General features: G+C 43.4%; 2 protein-coding genes across 2 annotated transcripts in view; one reads left to right on the forward strand and one right to left on the reverse strand.

The window, feature by feature from the left end:
* The window catches only part of LOC120836286 (glutamate-gated chloride channel), a 126,549-nt gene extending 116,843 nt beyond the window's left edge, over positions 1-9,706 (forward strand). The window contains exons 6-9 of the mRNA XM_040499105.2: positions 1,598-1,680; positions 1,833-1,967; positions 3,783-4,201; positions 6,334-9,706. Coding sequence (XP_040355039.1) covers positions 1,598-1,680; positions 1,833-1,967; positions 3,783-4,201; positions 6,334-6,564 — 868 coding nt within the window. The 3' untranslated portion in view covers positions 6,565-9,706. The remainder of the gene's footprint in view (positions 1-1,597; positions 1,681-1,832; positions 1,968-3,782; positions 4,202-6,333) is intronic.
* A 1,353-nt stretch (positions 9,707-11,059) lies between these two features.
* LOC8039511 (glutamate-gated chloride channel) overlaps positions 11,060-25,262 on the reverse strand; it is a 28,165-nt gene continuing 13,962 nt past the window's right edge. Inside the window, exons 7-9 of the mRNA XM_002413463.3 lie at positions 19,442-19,576; positions 12,993-13,384; positions 11,060-11,459 (exon numbers count right to left, since the gene is read on the reverse strand). Coding sequence (XP_002413508.3) covers positions 11,283-11,459; positions 12,993-13,384; positions 19,442-19,576 — 704 coding nt within the window. The 3' untranslated portion in view covers positions 11,060-11,282. The remainder of the gene's footprint in view (positions 11,460-12,992; positions 13,385-19,441; positions 19,577-25,262) is intronic.

Genomic DNA, 25,262 nt, shown 5'->3' on the forward strand with positions numbered 1-25,262 from the left:
CGAGCGTGGCGCAGTTTGTCTTCGGTGTTGCACCAACTTCACGCTGAACGACCGAGGAGCTCTGTGCACACTCTTGGTTTGACGGCAATTTTAGTGCGAGTTGATCGAAGATGTTTTGAGAGTGTGCTTGTCATTGGCCATTGTGTTTTATCTTATAATGCGTTTAATGATTGGCTGTCTGTGCGCACTGCAGAAAAGTAAATGTTCAGAGTTCCTTAGAGTATATTCTATTATGATTCAGCATCGAGAGTCACTTTAAGGGAATAAAATGTGCAGTCGCCTGCAACATGGAAAACCCAATGGGAGCGTATGGCAGAGACGGCGGATGGCGTAGGTGCTGAGCGCGTTCCGGGCGATTCCATTCTGCCCCCACGGGAGGAACCACTGACGACGGGGCTTAACTAAACCGTATCGCGCCCTTGTCTGTTTTTAGTTTCCGTTTCATGGCGAAAATCAGTTCCTCAACTCCATGCCGCGGTTATGTCCTACTGACGTCACAATTTCTGCCTGCGAGAGACCTGCCACAGCCAAGGCGATCATTCTGTATTTTTTAAAGCGCGATATCGGTGCCATCCTTTTCACAAATGAATGCACTCTTCAACATGTTTTTTTTTATTATAGTATAGGACTCAGGCCTAACTGTTGTATTTATGTATTTAGCAGTGCTTATTCTGACCTTTTACACCTGAAACAATAATTAAAAACCTGTCAGGACTGTGCTTCTTTCGAGCCTTCGTGACGATATATCTTGGCCTGGCGACGATGAAGCGCGCTTTTCCCCTAAACCGAAGCCAAAAACTGTTAAGTGCTTACAGGCGCGGTTCGGCCTTGAGTGATTGTCCTCCCCTCAAGGCAGAATGGAATCGCCCGCAGCGCGCAGCGCACCTGCCCACCGCAGTGTCGGCCACGCGGTCCCAGTGGGTCTTTCATATTGTGCGAGATTGTATACATTCCGGTGAAAGAGGTCCAGACTTCATACATTGTGTCCTGCATGCGCACGAGAGCTCACTTCTATAACTAAAAGCATGAAGGCGTAACCATGGCAAAAGTCCCATTGCGTCAAAAAATTATAGGCATTCTGGTGGTTATATATTCACCTTAACCAATCATAAATACTGTATAATATAATATGATGTCACCTTGAAGGTCCAGCAAAGAAATCTTTAACTTTTGGCGGTAACATCAATTTGTATACTCCGAGAAACAATCTATAAATCACAGGAAAAGTACGCGACGCTGGGAAACTTATAATTACCAATTGAATTAGAACAAATATTTGTACACCTTACTTTTGTTAATAAAGTTGGGAGAAGCAAATGTGCAATAGGCTTAGAGCTGCGCTCTGTTATTGTGACATCAAAGGTGTTACACACCTCTGGAGCTAAGAGGTGTGAACAGACACGCGGCTTATGACTTGACATCACGTGAAACCTAAATTTGTAGGCTAGTCACGTGATGTAAATGTATCCTGTGCCGTGATATTTCGATGTCAATCATGGCCTCACATGATATCACAATGTCAGGTGTTGACAATATGTCCTATTTTGTCTACTGAAAAGGGTGTGTGTTTAAATGACCTCCCATCTTTCCTTTTCAGAATATCGCTGGTGCTATCATGTCCAATGAACCTAAAATTTTATCCTTTGGATAAGCAAATCTGCTCCATCCTCATGGTGAGCTGTAAGTGTGCCTTTGTGTTTTATCTTCTTTGTTATCTCGTGTTGTTAGCTAAGAAAATGTCTAAAAGCAAACTTTGCACTACCAACATTTGTTCTAATAATTTGGCCTAAAAAGAGTTGTGCTCAGGATAAACGGATGCACACTGATCACAGATGGGTATACGACCGAGGACCTGGTATTCCTATGGAAAGAAGGAGATCCTGTGCAGGTGACCAAGAACCTCCACCTACCACGCTTCACCCTTGAGAGGTTTCAGACTGACTATTGCACCAGCCGCACGAACACAGGTACGTCTTTCTGATGTTCAAATATTGGGCAGCAGAAGCTAAGTTGACGACGTCTTTTTGACGTTCGAATTGATTAGCAGAAGTGAAGCTTGGTTACCTTGCTTGTTAACCCCGATGGTTTAAGTGACTGATGGAACAAATTTCATGGCTCAACTGGTTGTCAAGCAATGAAATTTCATTTAACATAAGATAAACGGAATAGGGTAGGACAAGATATATTTTTAATCAAATAATTTGTATTTATTTATATTAAATTACACTTATCTTATTCAATTCACATTTTTTTTATTTAAATAAGATTTGTATTATTTAGATCAGATTTGTTTGATATGAGTAGGTTAATTTGATTTAAATATTCGTAGCTAAAATAGTTAATCTTTACCACTAGATGTAATGTTAACATGGCTGAGTGATTGATCATTTTGTCACATCCCTGAGAACAATGCGGAAGAAAGAATTACTGTAAATGTAAAGCAGTTTTATTAGCAACTTTTGGTTGCTGTAATTTCAGCTAACTACAACAAAAGCAGTTTGATTTACATGGTTAAAATATTTGTTCTACTTTCATCTTGAGTTTTGACTTTATTACAATAAGACATTACTTTTCTTGTTTTTATTTCTTTATTTTTAGTACTGATTTTGTTGCAATAGGACGTTACGTCGCGGACGAAAGAAGTGGAGGACGAAATGAAGCCCGACTTTCCAATTTGTTCAGAAGAGCAGTTTATTTTTCTCGTGTTGAGTTTTATGTATATATAAATATATGTTTGCTTGATAATTATTTCATTTAAGTGCAAAACGAATGCACGTAGACAACATAAAAAGGGAAACGGAAAAGGTTTCATTTAAATTAACATAGAACTCTTCTGACTTAAACCACGATATAAAAAAAATATTGAATATTATTTTACACCCTGACATGCGCATCATGTCAACGAGCGTGTTATGGACCTATAAGTGCCATATTTTGTTTTAATGTTATGCTTCTTTAAAGTTTATCTGTCTGCCAAATACTACGGGAAGATTAAACATTCGGTTATATTATATACTTGTTACAGTTTTAAACATATAGGTAGGTTGTATTAGTAATCGCACGTTCGAATATTTTGAGGACTTCTAAAGGATATGTTCCAACGCCAGTACAGTCTGTCGGCGCTTTCATTGGTAGCTTTACTTTCGTTTGTTTTCCTGCAAATGGATCTCCGTAGAGATCTGCTTCTTTGAGTGCATATGCGAACGCAAAGTGTGATATGCGTCATCAAGGGCTTGAAAAAAGGGGCCTCGTCGGACTTCGCAGCCTCAGTCTCTGGCTTCCTTTGAAATATACTCCCGGTACCAAAAACAAAAACAAAACAAAAGTCAGTTTATGCTGTTATCTTTTGTTTTTTTAAAGAGATTAAAACTATTTTCCTTTTTTTTAAATTTTGCACAAATAATGTTTTAGAAAATAGACGACCCAAACATACCCGGGAATCATAAACAGTAAAACTGTAACTTTTTCTGACACTCTCAGCAAGGGATGGATGACATCTGAAAAGCCACTAGATCGCCGACCTACAGGTTACTAAAACGTTACAGTCCTGTTTCCTATACAACCATTTTATTTCAAATTTAGTTCAAGTGTCTAAATTAAATCTAACTCGAGGCTGTTCATGAATAGATTTATTGTAATCTCTAGCACAAAAGATGAAACACTGAAACTCCCTTCACTGTCCTTTTCAGACAAGCCGAGAGGAGACCCAAATCATTATGCTAAAGAATCCTTCTATGTGTCATTCAGTGATCTTACACAAGCTCTGCGTGTTCCTATTGCAGGAGATTACAGCTGCCTGCGCGTGGACCTGGTGTTCAAACGCGAGTTCAGCTACTACCTGATTCAGATCTACATTCCGTGCTGCATGCTGGTGATCGTATCGTGGGTGTCTTTCTGGCTGGACCCAACCTCGATCCCGGCTCGCGTATCCCTGGGGGTGACCACCCTGCTGACCATGGCGACGCAGATTTCAGGCATCAATGCCTCTCTGCCTCCCGTTTCCTACACCAAGGCCATTGACGTGTGGACCGGCGTCTGTCTGACTTTCGTCTTCGGCGCACTGCTGGAGTTTGCCCTCGTCAATTATGCATCACGGTCAGAGTCACACCGGCAGAACATGCAGAAGCAAAAAAGGAAATGGGAGCTGGAGCCCCCTATGGAATCGGACCATCTCGAGGATGGCACTACCACCTTCGCCATGGTGAGCGCTTGCCCTAGACGTCCGCGTAGATGTTGAAATCGTCAAATTCATAAAGAAAGGGGAGTGGGGGACTTCGTTACGTAGTGTTCGGCAGACTACTGGGAAGTTACACTTGCTTTGTTACAAGATTAAACGAAATGTTTTCCTAGGCAGACTGTATCTTGGTCCACTATATTTTCGGGCCCTAGAATTGGGTACGAAGACTATGACAGGTTTATTGATTAGGTCTGAGAGCGCCTTTGCTAAGTACGGTTCACTGATACGTTTCTAAACCACAGTCTCCCTCTCCCTTTAGTTAATACGATTGTTGTTAATAAAAATTACCATTATTTAAAAAATAGGGTGAGGCAGACTGTAATGGCAATTGCCACACTGCGATTGGTTCTAGATAATCTTTAAAGAATGACGTTTTTATTAAACAGGCCTCTTAAATAAATCTAAGTGTGAGTTAGAGTTGCGAATATATAATACTTTCGATATGTCAGACCAGATTGGGGACCTGCCCGGTTTATTGCACTTCATTGCCGGGTTCATGTTTTACCACACTAAAATTATTATTCCCCCGTCTTCAATACAATGATAAGCTTAGTATAATGCTAAACCACACTCTCAATTCTTGGCTTGCTTGCAACAGGAGTAACATTCCGTTAAAGGGAAGCTGAAGAGGTTCTAGAAAAAAAACGAGTTACAGGTGGACTCTAGAGTATTTTTATTTCATAAATCTGAATATCTCGTTCATTTTTCTCGAAGATGTAACTAAACACGAGAAAACACGAGAAACCTCGAACCGGCTGTTACGTAATAAAAGGATCTTTCGGCAGACAGGGGCGTGTCGCTCGTTTGGGCAGTCCGTGCAATTGCAAGTTTGCCAAGTATATTCTTCCGCAATAACACCAGTTGTGACGTCTTTTCGTTAACCTTTAAAAAAAATAAAGACAAGCGCTCGTGCATAGCTTTGATGAGGCGCTGAATAAGCGCGATAGCAGAGATTAAAAAAACTTCTTTTATGACGTAGCGCTCCGGGGCGGGGAGGCCTCAGCGGTATTTTGAAAATAATTTTCTGCAGCCCCTGTGCACCTAATTGAAAAATAATCTCAATATTCGTGATCCTGGACGCCAAATAAAAACCCTTTAAGTTTTTTTTATTCAAATAAAAAACCGCTTCAGTTTTCCTTTAGGCAAACTGCATAAAAACAATGGACCTTTTCCCCATACCGACGGCACCAGGCGGTGGCTGCACTAACTAAAAATCGAGGAAGTGACCTACCTGGGCTACCAATCGATAATGGGAGCTACGCTACCAGTTTCTTCGCTCTCAGAGCAGCGGCGCCTGCCCAACATGACTTGAAAGAGGAGCATCCGTGGCGTCCACCCAAACGTCGTGTTTTCCTTTGCGTCGACGTTCTCTTTTTGTGTAACACAATTATATATGTGCTGCAGTTACGTGTTCTACTCGCTGTTATACAGCCTCCTTCCGAATTTCCTCGATGTTTCGTTCCGACTTCCGCCGCTTGGCATCGGGCGCTCGCGCGTGCGCAGAACGCTTCTCGGAAAAGGTCCATTGCAGTATATCAAGCATCGATATTCGGCCGTACGGGTTTTGAACTAAAAATAGATTTTGACATCTGACTGTCTCTGAAGACGACTATTGGTAATATGTTATTTATCAAATATAACCATTTTAAACGTAATTGTGTGTAGTTTCTGTTGTCACTGACAAGGAAAGGACGGCATGAAGGAGCAACAGTAATCTCACCTCCAGCGTGTGCTTCTTCCCTTCCACCGCGATTCAGCGTCCCATGCATTCGAGTGCGGCCACGTAGCCAAAGCACGGCAGAAGACATGGAGCGCGTGCTTGAGCGTCCGAAAGCGACACATTGCCGTCCTCATTTTGTCGGTGACTGCAGACCAAGTGGATTTAATGCCTTGCATTTTCAGTCTGGCCTTGACGCAGACTACGCTATTGTGGTGGCTCTGGTCAGGGTGTAAAACCGTATCGTTTGGTGTCCGAATTCAGCACCCGTTGGATGCCTCAGACTCCTCGGTGTCCCGGGCATTTACAAATCTGAGCGCAGTGCACAACCCGATGTCTGTCTGGGGGCTCCTAATCACACAACGGGTCTTCCTTCCAGAAGCCCCTCGTCCACCATCACGGAGACATGCACGCCGACAAACTCCGGCAGTGTGAGGTCCACATGAAAACACCCAAGACCAACCTATGTAAAGCCTGGCTTTCCAAGTTTCCCACACGATCCAAACGCATCGACGTCGTCTCGCGGATCTTCTTTCCGCTCATGTTCGCCCTCTTCAACCTCGTCTACTGGACAACCTATCTCTTCCGGGAAGACAAGGAAGATGAGTGACTGAACACGTACGTTACCAGAAAGAGAAACACCCATCGTCATCGTCGTCGAACACTTCGCAGCCACCAGGCGCCGCCTCCAGTAGTGGCTGTCATGGCGGTCCCCGTCGCTGCTTTGTCACTTGTGCTGTGTCACTTGTGTGAGGTGTCCGCGTTCGACTGTTGGCCGACGCACTCGTTCGCACCACGCCTCGCACTTCACCATTTCTGTTTGTCGTCAGTTGAGTCGCGCCGCCAATGTTTCGAAACGAAAAGCTGTCCTGGAGGGTGTGGTAAAGCACAGCAACGTGTTTGTCTATCTTAACGAGCAACTTTCTAAGTCCTCGAAAACGCCGACTGCGAAAAACCAACGCAGGATTTCAGAAATGATATTCTGAATGAACTTTCTGCTGTTTGTGTGTGTGCATGAGCGCTGACAGTTTTGCAATCTGTACCACCAAAAGCATAGCGTTCGTTTATTAGATTATATACAGCAGCATATTCCTACACAAAACATGATTATTATATAGGCGTATGGCCCTTTTTTAATCCTCGAAACTTCGTAGTACGCGCACTAATTTATCAAAACTTGTGAAGATGCACGCTCACGAGAATAACCCTTTTTTTGTCTTCATAATTTTAAGTGAATACATTTATTAAATATTTTATTTTGATCCCTCGAACACCACTAAAGTTAGGCTGTAATGTACCTACTCTGTGTACGGGCTTAGCAAAAGCGCAATCCTAGACATTAAAATTTTTAAAACCGCCGAAATCTTTATTTTGGCACGCGCGCACCACGTAAACCAGAAAAGAACGAAATGTACCATAACAACGTTACTGCGATTCCTGCTATATGCGAATTTTCCCAAAGTCGTAGCGGTAAATTTAGATAGTGACAGCGTCTAGGCATCCGACAAAGTCTTTAAAGCTTCCATATCCTCCCCATCCTGTGGTTCCAGAAGCCACCTCGCTGTCCCTAGGGTCATGTGTTTATACCGTGTGTTTCTAGCAGAAGTGAATCTTGTCGTAATCGGTTTGGTTCATCCTTCACAATGCTCTATGGTAGTGCCGTCCCACGCTAAGCTGTCATGCGAGGCCTAGAGTATTGCACTAAAACTATAAAAAGTGCGAAAGTCTAGTTCCGTCTATATGACAAAAGTGCACGCTACGACCCCGAACCCTACTGAGATGTGAACAACCTCTCGTATTGTGCTGTGAGTTTTTCTAGGGGAGGCATCAAGGGCGGTTGCACGTTCAGTTGTGTATGTTGCGTGAGTGCAAGCAATTGTTTGACTGTCTGCTTTTCTGGTGGCTTAGTCTTTATTATGAACGGTTCGTGGACGTTTTTTCCAAGACTGTTCTCAAACTGTGGGCTGCAATAGCTCTCGCGACACTTCATTGTGTACCTCTGAGCACTGCCTCAGTTGGGCTGTGACTTTTTTATGCTGAGAAACGTAGAAGTGAAATGCGGATCCTTTTCAACGGTGTCTCTCATGTTAATTAGCGATTCCCGATGTTTTACATTATCTACAATAGAGGCTGCAACAAAAGCACGGCAGTCATTTTTACGACCTTATCTTCATATTTGAAACACAGTAAAATTGCGAAGGCTACCTTTTTCAATATTTTTGCTCTACAAAAAGTACGATTAAAATAAAATGGTTTAATTCGTAAAAAATGCATACAAAAATTAACTAAATTAATTTCTACAATTTTTTTTTATGTCAGCTCACCTAATATATTTCGTGGTACGCATTAACATATCGACACCGTTTGTAGCGAGGACGAACAGCGTGCAGAGATATGAGCACGAAATCGGTCGGCCGGAAGACAGTGGTGTGACTGGGTCAACATAGAAAAGATCAACTTCTTCCACGGTATCGTTGCGGCGTGACTTACACGACGTGTTTACTTGAAAGTAGTCCCCTTGTTACTCCATGTTTGTTTGTTTTTTAAGTCGAACGCGCATACTAACCTGTCGTTCGGTTTGCGTCCAAAGTGTCGGAACGCTTGGCCCCGTCTCCCCCTCCTTTCCTTACGAGGCGTCTCTCATATGTCGTGCACGGGAAACATGGCAAGCCAGCAACCAACCTAATCATTCTGGGGCCAAGTTGTACCGCACTTTGAAAAATCAAGAAGCGTGCATCTATGCATGTATATAGCATGCACGCGCATGGTATATTTGTATATAGGTAACGTCGTTCTTGTACGTCTTGTTGGTTTTCGTTTTTCGTGCTCGTCTCTTTGTGAATAGATGCTCGGTCACGTGCCCTAACCCAGCCGACGTGATGGGAGGTCCGTACTAAACTGCAGGGTCCACAGTCACTGTTGTACATATGCGTAGCTCAAAATGCTTATGCGAGTGTTTGTCACCTGGTTTCATGTACATACGTTTCGTGTGCTGTGATGTTTTTTGACAGCACATGAGGTGCGTGTGTGAGTGTCACAAGTATAATTTTTTGGCGAGGTAGTGTCCACGTTCTGTATAGTTGTCACCGATCGTGATGGAGGAGGTGTCTTTACTCAGGACTGTTCTACTGCATGGATATGACATCGTGGTGTACTGATCGAAATGAGTATGCTAGCCCGTACTCCGAGAGCCCTCGATTGTTTCGGCGTAGAATGCTGCCCTGTGTTTTGACACTACTGATTGGGGTCAGAGAGGATGCTCACATCTCAGTGAATGGTCTCCTAGAGGAGTAGTATGAATCCAAACAATTTTGTTTCATTCATAAAAGCGTCTTTTGTTCCCGCAAACCCGAAGCCATGTGCTCTGAAGCAAGTGAGTGTCATTTGTAGGATAAAACAAGCCAAGGAGATTGAGGAGCATGACTGTAATGAAGAATCGTATCCTGTACAGTCTGATTTTCTCCACTTTTTAGCATGTACGGACAAATAAATACGCAGATATTCTGTCGAGGTGACACCACTACTGTTAATAAAAAAAAAGAAGTGAAAAAAGTGTTTCTGTTATGTACATCGCAAGTGAACTACCATTGTTATTTCTGGTGAAGGCGCCTGTAATATTCTTTCAGAAGAATTATAACCCGTAACGTACGTAGAAATGATTATTTTTTAGATGCAAGAAAAACTGACGTATAACTAAAACGTACGCTTTAACGAGCGACCCGAATGCTCAATGAAGAACGTTTGCTCCTCAAGCCGTCTTTTGTCTCACTTGATTCCCGTCTAAGGCGTTGCCGCTGCGTTGTGTCTTCCATTTGAAGCGGCAACCGATGATTTCACAAGCCGTATTCATTACACAGGGTCCCTCAGGGGACGCTGATAGTTTCCAAGACACTTTCTTTTGCTTTCTATCTCTTCAAAAATCAGCGTAACATTATTTCACGTTGGACTTCCTAATTGCAATACCATAGTTCAAACACCACCATCGCAAATAGTTAACGAAGCTCGAAGGGAAGGCGATAAAGTCGGCAGAAGAAAGAAACAAAAATATCCTGAGGAGTCTCACCCGGGTGGATAACCATTTAAAGAGAATCTTGACTTTTCAGCAAACAAATCCCTGAATCTTTTAGCAAAACGTAACCAGTTATCTAAATGGCAAGGACCATCCCAGTTCCTCATATAAGTTAAAGTAAAAAGAAACCTAGTGGTGCCGTAAGATGCAGATATGTAGCTTTCTTCAAGGTCCATAGGAAACTTGTAAAATATTTTACCAACTACTTTTGCAGCTTCGTGTCTTCTCCTCCGGGTTATGTAATGTTTTCATTTTGTCCGGGATAACAAGTTATACCAATGCACTGACATCATAACTTGTTCACACCTTATGTCCTTGTTTAATTATTTATATCACAGCGAAATTCCAAACAAGTGACATTTGATTGACCTTTCTAGATGGAACAAATTTTCCCGTTGTAGCACTCTGAGAAATACTTTCGCGTCTACTTACCCGCAAAAACCTCAAAAAGCCAATCTCTGTGATCTGCGAAATCAGCTCAGCGAATGATTAGGCAGACCATCCGCTTAGACTCAAACATAAAGTCTGAGCAGTGGCATTGCGCAATGCAAAGCGTCATGCTTGCTTTGCGTAAGGCAACAGCGCTGACTTTAATTTTGAGGTCTAAACAAAAGCTTATCGTTCGCTGTGCCGATTTTGTAGATCTCAGAGATTGGCTCTTCGAGTGTTTTTTGGGTAAGAAGACGCGAAGTGATTTCTTAGAGCGAGGACAAGTCATAATTCTGTTAAACAATCCTCAAATGATGTTTTATCGAAGGTAACCAATAATTCCAGTGGCTTGTATACCTTGCATGGTTGGTGTGACATTTTAGTACAAGAAATACGTATTTTGACTTCTTATTCTAACAGGTAGAAAATCGTCTCTGGGAGTGAAAATAAGCAGAAAGGATTCTTGCACAAACGTTTGTTTAGGAGTCGCTATAACTTTAGATATTTAATTAATGTCCCTTTTTCAGGAAAAATTAGTAAAAATGCACGTTCCAAACTACGAAAGTTTATAAATATATTCAGTATATTGCATGCATAGACCCAAGAATACACTACCGGAAACATTGTTTATAAACCAAAAGAGCTCATCAACACAAAACCCAGCTCACATTAAAAATACACGCCGAACCACAAAGGCCAAACAGGGGACATAGTAGTGGTAAAACTCAACAAATCAAGTGCAAGACAGCTTGTCGGAAGAACACAAAAATGCTCGAGGTCGACAAGGTCGAGTCATATATGTTGTAAGTAAGCAAACTTATAGCATGGCATTACTCGTGCGATGTGTAACAGCAGCGGTAGATGATCACGAACAGAACGAATGCAGCTGGGAAAATTGCTCGAGAGACCAGGTCGATCCACTCGACGGCGGACCTTCGTCTCCTCAGCCAGTTGGAGAATGTTGACCGGTGAGTAGGTGCCGCCGAAGCATCGGTCTTGCCGTCAGCCTGCGGGAGAAACGTTCTTTTCCATTTCGAGCTCCCCAAAGTGACCAACGCTCGATCTTTTATATCTGCTGCAAGAACATTTACGGGCTGGCCTGGTTCAGTGTCTGAACTTTGTAATGGATTTTTCTGATCTACTGTGAAATATCGCTTTGTGGTCTAAACATCGCGCCGCTTTTTTTTTTTTTTCAGTGTTGAAATGGTTATATTTGAAACAGCTTGGCGCTCGAAGTGCACGAGACACTCTGAGAAACGCCGTGTATGTATGCGTAATAAATTAATTCATTAATCACAACTTGTTATTTATTCAACTATTTTGCTTAAATTTGGCATAGTGTACGAAAACTACTTTAGTGAAAGCCTGGTCAATGGGTATAATGTCCACTTCCCCACGCCTTGACATCTCACTCGACTGCGAAGAGGCCAAGAAAAAAAAAAACTCCACGAAACTTCTTTTGCACACAGTGAGGAAAATTTAAGTTCCACACATGTGGCGGTACAATATTAATTAAAAAAAAAAAACTTTAGTGTGGTAAAAAGCCTTGTCAACGGGTGCGAAGCCAAGCAACTGAAGATTGTCACGAACTACGGTGTATCATCCTACTATAAGTCTTGTGTGTCAGATGTCGGGAGTTTTAGTTTTTCAATCATCCTAAAGAACGTGTGCTCTTATTAATTTTGTGATTACCCCGTTCAAACAGCAGAAAAATATGTATGTAAGACACAAATTAACATGTACCTGCTGAATCCCCTTATATAATCGCAACAATGTCCGATCGTTTTATTTGTTTCCTCGCAACTGTCGTTTAGTAATTTACTGCAATTTGCAGTAGGAGGAATGGTGTGCGTTACAGGGAATCAGCACAAAAACCAAGACGGCAGAAGCGCTAGAAATCTCGCCCATGGTGTGCCCTATTGCCATAAACCGTTCGGAGCGAAACTATAAAGGACAGCGCGAATCCGTGTACACGCTCCGGGAGGTTGAAACATTTATTAAGTATCCACACATCCTGTGTCAACTTTATACACCGTTATACACGGAATGTCTTGTCGAGCCGTGGATTTGAGCTGGGGCAGCATCTCGAAAAGCCGCACAACAATATATATACATTTTTTTGCTCAAAGTTACACATACATTTCATGTTCACGGCAGATGCCCAGCTTGTCAGTTCTACACTCCCTCTGCATGAGTTGGCAGAATTTTGTTATATTCTTACTCCCAACGGCTTATCGCTCTTACGATTTTCATTGTTCCTGGTGGTGTCCTGTTGGGCCAGATCATAGTGTCGCACCTTGTATATTTAAAGGGCCCACCGAAGCCACCTGCTAAATATCTCCCGCAATTAGATTTAAAGTTTTGAATACATATATTCGTGTAATAGTCATTCTTAAATGCATCATATCTGGATGCCCATTATTGCTTTAAAAAAGCATTACCAGTAACGAGACTCAACACGGAAGGATCTCATGTTAACAAGCCCTAGCAATAGTTGCTCCAGCATTACCTAAGAGTCAAATGAAAGACCTAGAACTTACGATCTCGAGTGTATGGGATACAGCCAGCTCATCACCAGTGTTCAATGGTGAATTATCTTGGTCCTTGCGATAAACCCTCAGCACGTAGTCGACAGTGGTGACTTCCAGAAGCATGGCGAACACAAAGGTCAGACAGGTTCCGGTCCATACATCGACACTCTTCACGTATCCGGTCTGAGGAATGTGGTGCTGGTTGAGCGTGTTGACAGCGTTTGCCATTGCAAGCAGTACCAGCAGCGGAACAAGGAACCGAAGCAAGGTGGCCTTCGGATTGAGCCACAACGGTATCCAGGACAGCAGCACGAGCATCGCGCAGGGTATGAAGACCTTAATCATCGTGGTGTGCGGTACTCTTTCGTATGCAAAGTCGGCCCTGAGGCAAGAATACGATCCTGAAAAAAACGATGCGATTTTCAGACTTTACCCATCAAGTTTTACACTACGTTGGTGGACATTTCTACGCGGTCATCTTGGTGGTTTTAAAGAAGCTAGCGAGTCAATGGGGAAGTTATCTCACTTATTATTTTTATTATGCCTATGGGTATCCATAAACACGTGTCAAAAGCATGACAAAAAAAGCCAATTATAAATTTCCATTTTTTTACATTGTCAAAAAATAGTAATCCCTCGTGGAAATGGAGCGTGCTGGTTAAGTTACCGTGTTTGTGGAGAACCGGACGACATGTTTCTCCAACTGGCAGCAGTGAAATAAATCCTTCATTGGAAACGAGATGCATGCTACCAGGTGGAAGAACGTGTCGCCCGGTTTTCGTCCTCTATGTTATTCTCCACAAACACAATAGTAATCTCGAAAGCTCTTTTATATTTTTTTTCGTAGGTGTCGTTTCTTTAATGTTCTCCTAATACAACGTTAATTCGAGCCACGTTGCCACGTTGTGTCTCTAAACACATTTGACAGGACTGCCGTTATTCAGTGAAATAAAACCTTCATTGGAAACGACATACAAAAATAAAAAAAGAGATAATTCTCGCACAGAACAACCCTCACCAGTGACTTTGGGCATACAAGAAAACATATTACACTCAAACGTTCAACATTGTTGGAAAAAATTCAGGACAGAGGTGGTATTTACAGTACGTAGGGCTGGGCGTCAATTAAAATTGTTAACAGATTTAATCGAAACTTTTTAATCGAATAAATACTTGATTAATCGGTCACGTTCATTCCCATGCATAACAAAGTTTTAAAGTAATTTGGTTTTGTTAATTACGTGATGAACGGCGCAACCTGCAATTTCATATCTTAAATCAACCCTTCATGTGTTGATTTAAAGCTCACCAATTATTTTACTACTTCAGCCGCAGAGTCGAAGAGAATCTCTTTGCCTCTAACATTCTCCGGCAAGAGAGAACTCCCTTGATTGCTCACAATAGTCTCTACTGCGCTTAACGGACACTCGCACGGCGTTGAAATGACTGGGACCCGTAGAACCTTCTCCATTTGTTTGCAGTTAAAAATCTCGCCGCTACAGTCTACTATAGGTCAAATTTTCACCAAATGTTTACCTTCATATGGGTATTCTTATCCACGTATTTAAGAGGAAAGCGTTGAATTTCTTCTTTTATGTGCGTGTGTGTGTCAAATTTCAAGAAATTAACCGGTTAAAAATTTAATCACGATTAAAGCATTAATCGACTTGTCAGTAGCTTAATCGATCAGGTACACAGTCACAGTTATCACCCCGGTTAATAGCTCTCTCATGAATCGTATATATTACCAAAAGTATTTTGATAATATATATAAAATATATGGCAAAAACGGTCCCAGGTAGCACATCAATTTTGGCCGAAGTTTGGCATTTGTCTTATAATTTAGGGCCCTAAGAAGTCCGACGAAGCGAAGGAAGAGCCCAACTTGATCTTCTTTGGCCAGAGTCTCGGTATTTGGAGCCTAATTATCCTAACAAGTGTCAAAAGTTCGGCTTCACGGCTGGTAGTTTGACTGTCGCCTGGCATGTCTCGGACTAAATTCACAAACCAGAGCCAGATTTAGGCTTCAATTTTGGCTCAAGCCTAGGACCTTTACAATTATATGTGGCGAGCCAGAAACAAGTTATGCAACATTGATCACGGTGACGAAGACTGGTAAGCACAAAATGTGCGATAGGCCTTCTAGGGAAGAAGGGAGAGCGTGTGAACGGCACTGCCTACCGAACATCTGCTGTCATTCCTGACAGGCCGTGAGAAGGTGCTGCATGACAGGAAAGGTTGTGAAAGCGCAAGCTTTCACAACCTTTCTGTCACAACCTTTCTGTCGTACGGACCACACAACTCTGTCGCTTTTGTGTGGTCCGTACCACCGACACTGCATAGCTCAGTCAGCAAAGCACTGGGCTCGCAATCTTCTGGAAGTGAGCTCAAATCTTGCCGGGGTCTAGAGTGCCTCTCTGAGGACGGCACGCGCTCCGCTGTTTGTATTTTATTGTCGATGACCGTACTTAAACCACAGTTAAATAGAATATCTCGATCAATAAAAATAAGGCTAATTTGCTACAAGCATTTGATTGATGTGAACACCAGACCAAGTGCATGTCATGTTGTATTCTTGATCATTGATAAGAGGTTAAAAGCAAAATATGTAAAAGCGATGTGCATTCATTGGAGGTTTGTCTCATTTTGGCCCCAGCCTACACTCTAAAAGTGTGTCTTTATTACAGAGTACACGAAAAGCCATTAGGCGCGATAAACCAAGGGAGCTTAGCGGAAGACGAAGTTCAAAAATAAACTTGCCGTTGGAATACGGCCTAAACTGGGACGCCATGCATATTGTTTCAAGTGCTTAATGAAAAAGCCTCAGCAGCATTGTTGAGTTGTTGAGCGTCACTCGCTGGGCTCCCTAGAATAGAGTATTTTATTTCATTGTGCGTTGTATGCTAAAATACACGCGATTGCTGTTTTAGAGTAATTATTGATGCCGACATTCGAGTAAAGAAATAACTAAGGGAAGACTCTGAACTGAGTTGCGTACATTTTTTGGCCGTCCGTAAGTCGACATCGCGCAGGGCTTGCTCAGCTTAAAAGCTTATCGAAAGAGATTTTTTTTTTTTTGCTGAAAGGTATTGGTTATTATTTTTTTTATACAGTATAGCTTATTATAATTCGCCTAACAAAAACGTCAACGAATAGAGGCAGGAGAACGCACGGCAAATGGATGCGAGGGCTGGGAACAACCGAATAGCAAGGCTGAGGCTATCAAAAGGCACCCCAAAAAGCTGTGCCGGGAAGCTGTTGAGGCCTTCCTCATCCATAGAAGCGACAACAATGTAAGCCACAAGTGCCTACATTTGAAAGCCGACACGAAAAAGGTTTTCCAGAAAGGAGTTATCAAGGCTCGGTCGGGTGGCAGAGGGTTGAGCTTAACGCTGAGCAAGAAGCAGGACGTTCACGCGCAGGAGACGAAATAAACCTTTTAAATTTGAATGCCTTCCGTGTCCGACGGGATTTTTGTTTTGTTCGTTGATGCGCTTTACAGAAAATACCGGTGTGCTGATAGAACATGTTGACTTGTGTAAAGAAAAAATATACAGGGCTTTTGATTTCAATTGGAACAGATGTAAAACAAACGAGGCGGGAGTCAGATGACTACTGTTTTGACCATTTCCAGCGTGTCCCAAAATGTGTTCTGTTTTTTCCTCGCAAAAACAAACTACGCACAGCCGAACCCTCGTTCTCCGCCAAAATGTTAAGCTAGCGGTTCGCACCATATGGCAAAGTTTCAGCAATTACCGTTATCTTTTGCAAAAGTTACGTTTTCTGAAAATTTCAATCGAAAAATGGGGCCCATTTTCTCCCGTTTTCAGTGACTGGCGCCATAGAGCTCCATGTATTCGAAAGTTCTGTCGGCCGCCATTTTCGCACTGAAAATGTAAGAAAATCGCATATCTTTTGAATAAAACAAAGGCAGTGCTGATACTTTGGCATTTGGCTCCGACGACGAGCGTTACGTTTGGGCAAAGAATGAGCGTTTATTTGGCAGTTAAAAAAACCTGTATTTCTTTAGACACCTTATATTCATCAGTCTCGGCATACATTAGGTGAGGAGATATTCGTTATGATATCTTTGTATAATTGACTAGTTGGTTAATTAACTGTTATATTATTCGCTTTTCTGCGTCAGATAGGCATTGCAGTATTGACGAAAATTACTATGAAAGGCCACACCAATTGAAAGATTCTGCGAAAAATTAGTTCTTCGTTATTAATATTCAGGCAATTTTTTTTCCAATTCAAAAAAATTTTTTCCAAAAAAAAAGAAAAAAGAAAAACGCATCAAGCGGAATTAAGCCAATCCAACAATGACGCTTGGAAAAGTAACGTAGTCGTTCTTGCTACGTCGTGACTTGTGTCGTCGTTGCAACTACCCAGGTCAAGCTGCCGAGAGAGTGACGTCATGATTTAAACGACGAGGTTACCCTTTCCGGCGTCATTGCGGGCATGGCTTGCTACGCTCTTTTTTCAGCGAAATGCTTAAAACGGGCGAAAAAGCTCGAAATTTGGTCGATTCATATCATAAGAGGAATTACCAATCTGCTACTGACTTCTATCGGTCTGGCCTGTAATAGTAATAGACGTCTCTCAATAGGGCAATTCCAATATAATACCTAAAACAAAACAAAAATTATAGAAGCTAATTAAGGAATTATAGGTAATTCGTCATGATTATCTCCTCAACTAATGTTCGGCGAGCCCGATAAATGTATGGTGAAGATAAAGCTCGTCTCTCACACCCTAGTTAAAAAAATCAATTCGCATTAAAATTAAGCCCCTGAATACATCATACTTCTTTTATAGCAGGTCTTCGGTAATTGTCAAGGGATTCCACATCCGTGATCTGAACATTGCCCTTTAGAGGAAAAATCTTGTTCTAATCACAAGACAGAGTGTGGGCATAACTTTATGAATATAAACAAATTAGAGCTCCTTGTCCTCTTTCGAGATGTCGGCCAAGATCGTAATTTTGCATTTATGTTAATGCAAGAAATGTCATTATGTGTCATGAATGCACCAAATTACCACGTCCACCCGGCGGATGGGTTGAGGAAAGGCGGAAAATTAACGAAGACGTTGTGCTTTTTTAAATGTTAAAGCTACACGCGTGCCTTCGACTGAGCCTCACAAAATAACGTCGAGCGGAAAAAAAGGTGAAAAACACGCCGAAGACAGTTAAGACTGCTTACGTGTAGGAATCCGAAAGCATTATAGTCCGACGGTGACATCATGCTTCCCCACTGCGAAGGCGCGGCGCCCCCGCCTGCATCATTGCTTCTGTGACGAGGCATCTGCGTTGCTGTGCTTTTCTTTGTGTTTTATTTATGAGGCGCGTCCGCTTTGACCTTGAGCAGCGCGTGCTTGATGCCGTATTTTATAGGCATTTTCGGGGACAACGCCTTTTCGCGTAATCAGACATATAGGACTTTGGCCTTTAAAAAAAGCAAGGCGTTAATTTTTTTGTTATTTCCGACTATTAATATTAAGGCTGAACTCCTTGGAGCGCAAAAAGTGACATATTTCGCCCGGCGGCGTTCGTGCGCTTGGCGTCAGAAGATTGGCTGTTGCGCCGCGCACAACGCGAACGCGCCGCCAGGCGAAGTTCGACGGTGCTAGGCTGAATAATCGCTCCATGGAGTTCAAACTTTATTTATGTTGCACCTCAACTGCTTATATCAAAACATTTTGTTCACCTTAGAACAAACCCAAAGGATAACAAAAACAAATAAACAAAGGATGATCATATTTTGAATGTTTAGTAGTCCTAAGAGTATCGTAAAAATAAAATAAGAAAAATAGTTGCCTTATTGTGTATTTTTGTTCGAAGATCTGAAAGCAATGAGGAGCGCCTAAAATACCCTCCCTAAATGTTTCATATGGCGAGAAATAAAAAAAAAGGTATTTAATTTACACTTTGGCTTGATTTACCTCTAGAATGGAAAATTTAACGTTTGATGTTTTAGTTACGGTAAAAATGTTAATACACGCGACAATTATCGAAACCACCTCTTCATTCCCCTTCTGTCTCTCAAAGAGAAGGCGGTGTTTTCTGCTTTTAGCGAGAGTTTTCTTCTAGACCCGTGAGCTCAACGAGAAAATACAAGAATAAATATTAATAAAAAATGGGTTCACGAAGGAGGAAATATTTTTGCTAGTGCGCCCTCAAGCAGAAACAAATCTCTAATCTAAAAAGCAAGTGCAATGCAATCGTAGCGCATCAAAATCTACATTCTCATTTTAACTTTACGCTTAATTGAAGGGTTATCGTCATCAAACAAAGCATTGCATTCTATACTAGCCCAAGTTCTCTACATAAGGATGTAACTTTTTTGTATTGTTGAAAAAACATTATGGACATCGACGAAAGTACTAGTGCTTACTAATGATACTAATGCTTAATAATGCTAATACTTACTGATGACAGCACATTTGGTTCTCACCTGTTCTGGTTCGGGAACGGCACGTAGTGTTGGAGAAACCGACCAAATTAAATTTTCTAATGTGCAAATTTCTGGCAACTTGCAGCGGGTTGTCTTCACTCCACTTGTATATGATATCTTCCGTGGTATGTGCGTCTGTAAAAATTAATTAATGGATGGTGAAAATAGGTAATTGGTCATTAAGCTCATCAAAAGTGTATACCTTTCTTTCGTGACTCAATCTGTAATTCCTTACAAATCGATGAGCATTTTGTAAAATAATTATTATGGTGCATGCTATATCCCATTAAGAATACCAGATGCCCTTTCGAAGTAGGTCAAGCATGGGTGTCTGAATTAATGCGCTCTGCTGAAATAGAATGTCACTTCGACAGGCTTCATCCATAACCGATTTTATGGGTGTTTGTAAATTGTACGCCCTTTTGTGTCTTTCAGAGGGAATGGGTAACGTTCATTAAGGCATTAATTCAATGGTAGACTTGACACTGAAAAAGATTAGTACAAGTGATTAAATGCCGGAATACTCAAAACGCCGTACTCGACGTTGCCTTGTTGTGAATACACCGAAAGGGAAAGTTGTCGGGCTCTTTTTGCTTTAGAATCTTAAAATCCGAGACGCCCTAGAGCAACAAACAAAAACAACCGCCACCGGCAATCCTCAAACACGGGCAGCATGCTAGATAAGGTATCGTTGGCAGTATTGTGGTCCTTCGGTGCTTGCGAAGCGAGCCTCAGTGATTGGAAGCCTGCCTTTTTTATGTTTGTCGCTCTAGTGTGACTCGGGGATAATGCCCGAGTCCCACTAGAGCGACAAACAGAAACAACCGACACCGACAGGCTCAAATACGTGCAGCAGACGCGCGAAGGCATCTTTGACAGACTTTCAGTCTTTCGACGCTCGTGAAGCAATCACGAGTGATTGCAGGCCTGCCAAAGATACTCTTGAGTGCAAGATGCTCGGGCTTGATGCCTGTCGGGGTCGGCTGATTCTGTTTGTAGCGCTTGTGGAACTCAGGCAAAAGGAGTAAGTAGCCAGCCATAGTGAGTAGGCAGAGAGTAAAAATTTGCAAATACATTTTTTTATATCAATATGCGTCATCTATGGGTCTCACTCTTTCAGCTTTAAAAGCAAAAGGAAACCTCAGTGAACTACATAAAAAAAAAAAGTCTTCTTTGATCCTGTAAGGAATACTAAACCCCACGCGCAGACCAGTGGCGTCGGGACAGGGGAGCCGGGGGCGATTGCCTACCAGATTGGTTTTAAATTTTAGGTAACAAATGTTGTGAGGGAAATAAAAATCTTGCTCGATCGCTAATCTAAATATCGAAGCACTTTGCACGTGGGATCTTGCAGACCACGCCCTGTGCACTCTCTCTCTCTTTCTAGGGAGGCAATTTTTGGCCGCGCAATGTGTCGTCCCAATGTGGATGCAGGCTTGTGGGCCACTTGGAGTCCTCCTTTTCTCAGCACTTCACGCAAGAGCTTCTCTGGTTCTTTTTACGTTGAAAATGCAGATGCGCGCAATCGGCTGAGGCTGCGTGTGTTGTGATAGCTGTTTTGTTTTGGCACGTACGCCTTTGCGACACGTGAGGCGCTCAAAAAAGCGCTTGCTACTGCCATTTTTCTTGAGATCAGCAACAATGGTGTAAGGGTTCTGGTAAAAACGGCTGGTTTCTCGGTCGGCCGGGCGACGGTCCTCTTGTCTGGCGGGGTGTATGATGCCCCCCCCCCCCCCCCACACACACACAGTCGTTTTGTGTAGTTTTGTTTTCCTAACGAGGGACCGCGTGGGCCTTTCCGCCGACGCGGCTCCCCCCCCCCCCCCCCCCCCCCCCCTCCCTGGACAGCGTCTTCCCGTGTCTCCCCCACCGGGATGACCCCTCGGGAAGGGATTTTGTTTTTCTTTTGAATCTGAAGGCTTGCGGATACTACGGGGCTTCTTGGGTTTCAACCTTGGGGTTCCGGAAAGGTGCCGCTGTGTCTGCAACGGAATGCACGGACGAAGTTACGGAGCTGTCGGCTGTAGTCCGTTGGAGAGAGAGAGAAAGCGTTGTGGGAATGTAGATGGGGGGGGGGGGGGGAAGGGGAGGGCCAATAGCGTATGCGCACTGGGCGCTTTTGTCACTGGCTCTGTAGTCCGTTGGCAAGTTAAAGAATGTGTATCGACGCCTTTGCCAACTATTGGACGGTGTATATCACGTGGCTTCAGCAAAACTTTGACATGAGTGGTTGAACCTCGCCCGAGAGTGAGGGGGTCAGCGCCTTCAAAGGCCCGTGACTGGGGAGAGAGAGGCCCCTTTCTGGATTGGACTTGGACTGATTTGGAGGACGGCGAATTTTCTTTGCTTTGTATATACTGTGTACAATAGCTCGTGACGTCTAAATAAACGGTTTAGACGAAGTCCTCCCGCATTCGTCGCACTCTTCTGATCACCCGCCGAAAAAAGCTCATCAAACGATTGTCCCCGCAAGACACCGCTGGGCAGTCATCATCTATTCAACCAAGGAACTTACTTTTACTGATGGTCCGCATCTCTTTCCTTCTACTGATCTCTAATAAGCAGATGGTCGTTGCCCTGGATAGAAGTGCTGAGACCACGGACGCCTTCTGACCCTTTGGATGGTTGGAGTCGAAGTGAACATAGCGCCCAGTATGTGTTGATTTCCTATACGCAATAAACTTCAGTTTTTCCCTTTGATTTTTTACCAACTTTATTTACCAAGCAAGGGCAAGTTGTCATCCTCCTCGCATTTGACAATAAACTAAATGGCCGGCTCGATGGAACTGAGGTAGGCCGAAAAATTGTTAATTTCCCTTTCTTTAAAATACAGAAACAGTCATTTACATAAAACAAGAACATTTGGTGCTGCTGGTGAAATATTATTGCGCTCTCTGCTCGATTGCGCCTATTGTAAGGTTTGCCGTCGTGAAAGAGATAGATGCACTTATTGCAGTTCCGCTGACTTGCTTGAACAGTTAAATTCAAAACAAAAATATATACTGCCGAGAAAACACTCGTTCTGCTACGCAGTTCATCCACATTGAGGCGGGTCCTTGAACCCAAGTTTTCGTCTTTTTCGAAGACCTCTTTGGCTGGGGCGACTGCCAACGGAACTGGAACGCTTGTAAAAAGTGACCTAACGTCAAAGGACACCATGCAGTCACTGTCGTTGGACCTTATTTAATATGCACTCTCAAGTAAGTGCCCGGTGTCTCGCACATAGGTCCACGTATTTCCCATGAGGGGAGTCCTAGCCTGGTACAGGTACTTGGAGAGCGAGCGAAGTGGCGAGGTCGAGAAGTCTACAATAGATCGTAAGGGAACGTTTTGCTTGTAGATTATTTGGAGGACGTTAAAGCCTTGTGCAGGTCCATTTCTAAAGATCAGTCGGAGATAGGGGCTGTTTGACTACAGGTACTACTTGAAAAAATCTGAAGTCAACGGCTTCTTGGCCCACCACAACTCTGTCTAGACGGCAATTAATTTCACCGTCGAATGTGAGAGGCATGACACCGTGCCATTTCTCAGCGCGTTGGTGAAAACACAAGGAAAAAATGGAATTTTACTACGCATAGGAAACCAACGCACACCGGGAGCTACCTTCAGTTTGACTCGAACCATCAAATGAGTCAGAAAGCGTCAGGGGTCTTAACACTTTTATTTAGGGCGATGACTATCTGCTCATCAGAGACTGATAGAAGAGAATAGATTCACACCATCGTCACTGATCTCAAGAAAAATGGCAGTAACAATAGCTTTGTTGGGCGGATCGCCCGTCGCAAACGTCGCACGTGCCAAAACAAAAGGCCATAGCAACGCACGCAGCTTAAGTCCATCACGCGCATCAGCGTCCCCTAGGTCAAGAAAACAAGCGAAGCGCTGGCGCGTGTGCTAAAAAGAAAGACCAACTGTTTCACACACCTGTGTTCACATTTGGACGATTCATAGCGCGACCCAAAAATCGCCTAGCAAAATGGACAATGGGACGAATCGGTAAGAGTTGGTGAGAGTTCATCCTAACTTACAGCGGTACTGGGACAAGGACAAATCGAGGAGAAACACAGGACAGGCGCTGAACTACCAACTGATTCTATTGAGACAAAAAAGTACACATGATGCTGCTGGTGCTCCTGCAAGCATGCCCCTCTGTGGCACTGGGGCTTCTTCTTTCACCCTACTAGAAACCGCCCGACTTATCCAAGATTCAAAAAGCTGATCTCGCTGCTCGTCGAAGTCACTGCCGGCTGGCCCGAGGAATGATGGAGACGTGCTGCATAACACAAAACGGATCCTCGTGTGTGATCCAGCCGACAGTGACTTTGACGAACAGCAGCAGCAGAATGTGTATGTTTTTTTTCGTTTCGATAGAATCAGTTGGGGGCTAAAATTGGGTTGTGTATATGTTTATACAGCCTAGAATTTGGTCTGCCTCAACGGGCGTCGAGTCTCACAGCTGTAGATGAGAAATTTAGCCAGTACAGTAGAAACGCTAGCCTGGGGTCTTTGATGTGCATCACGAAGTAGTGATACACGACCGCGCGCCGGTACGACGCCCATCCAGATCGAAACGGGCAGGGGTGGAGATTGCGCCCAGGCTCCTGGGTTCTGCAGCGCGAGCTTTCGCTTCACGTGCTCCAAGCTGGTGTGCGCTAGCTCACTGGGCCACCGATACCGCAATCAGTCTCTTGTTCAGTGCTTGTCTCGTGTTTTCTCCTCTGTCTGGCCAAAAGTCGCCTCCCTATGAACCAGAGCACAGGGCGTGCACGCCCTGTGCTTGGGCTTTTGGGGGGGCGATTGCCCCGCTACTTACATGGTCTACAAGATCCCATATGCAATGTGCCCCGCTACTTACATCGCGCTACTTACATCGACGAGGTGAAAAAAAAATGAAAGACAATAACAATTTTATGAAATGCAGAATTAGAACGCAATCCTTTAGCAGGAGGAGTGGAGGGTACGGAGGGGAGGGTGGGTTACTGCTGCTCCCCCTCCCGGAACCTATCCTCCCACTCTCCTGCTCCCCTCCCATTTAGCGGAAAACTTTCGCTAAATTTCCCGCTAAAATTAGGCGGAAATTTACCAACGTTTTCCCGCTCAACTGAGTGGAAGCTTTTTTTGCTAAATGGAGAGGGGAAGCTGAATTGGTGTTGAGGTCCCGTAATGTCAATTTCCCTGCTAAATATAGCGGGAAAAAGTTTAAGCTAAATTTAGCGGAAAAGCTTGTTCCACTCAATTTTTCCTAATGTCATACGGATTCACGTGAAGTAACGTGTGACGTCACGAGGGTAAAATTGCCGGGAAATATTTCCGCTAAATTTAGCGGGGAAATTTTCCTACGTAATTTAGCGGAAAAGTTTCCCTGCTATATTTAGCGAGAAAATTTCCCTGCTAAATTTAGTGGAAATATTTTACCGGGTTGAGTGGCGTTACGCGTGACGTCACGAGGGTAAAATTTCTCCCCTAAATTTGGCGTGGAAATTTTTCCGCTAAATTTCGCCGAAAATTTAGCTCGTGAGGGTTACGAGGGTTACGAGCACGAGGGTCACGAGGGTTACCCTCATGACCCTCGTGAGCGTAACACTCGTAACCCTCACGAGGGTAACCCTCGCGACTCACACGTGACGTCACGTGTGAGGTCATTATGGGAAGCGTCCCATAATCCAACGAGCGGTTACGCCGACGGCGCTCAACCCGGAAACGTGCGCCTGAGAGCTGCGCTCCAAAACGTCTTCCAAGAGCATCAGACAACACAAGAACGACTTGGGCAAGCTTGACCTAGGGTACCTTCATGTACGTCTCAGTCTGAGGGCATCTTTTG

This window comes from Ixodes scapularis, unplaced genomic scaffold (genome assembly GCF_016920785.2).
Source record: "Ixodes scapularis isolate PalLabHiFi unplaced genomic scaffold, ASM1692078v2 PGA_scaffold0__279_contigs__length_252992795, whole genome shotgun sequence".
NCBI lineage: Eukaryota > Metazoa > Arthropoda > Arachnida > Ixodida > Ixodidae > Ixodes > Ixodes scapularis.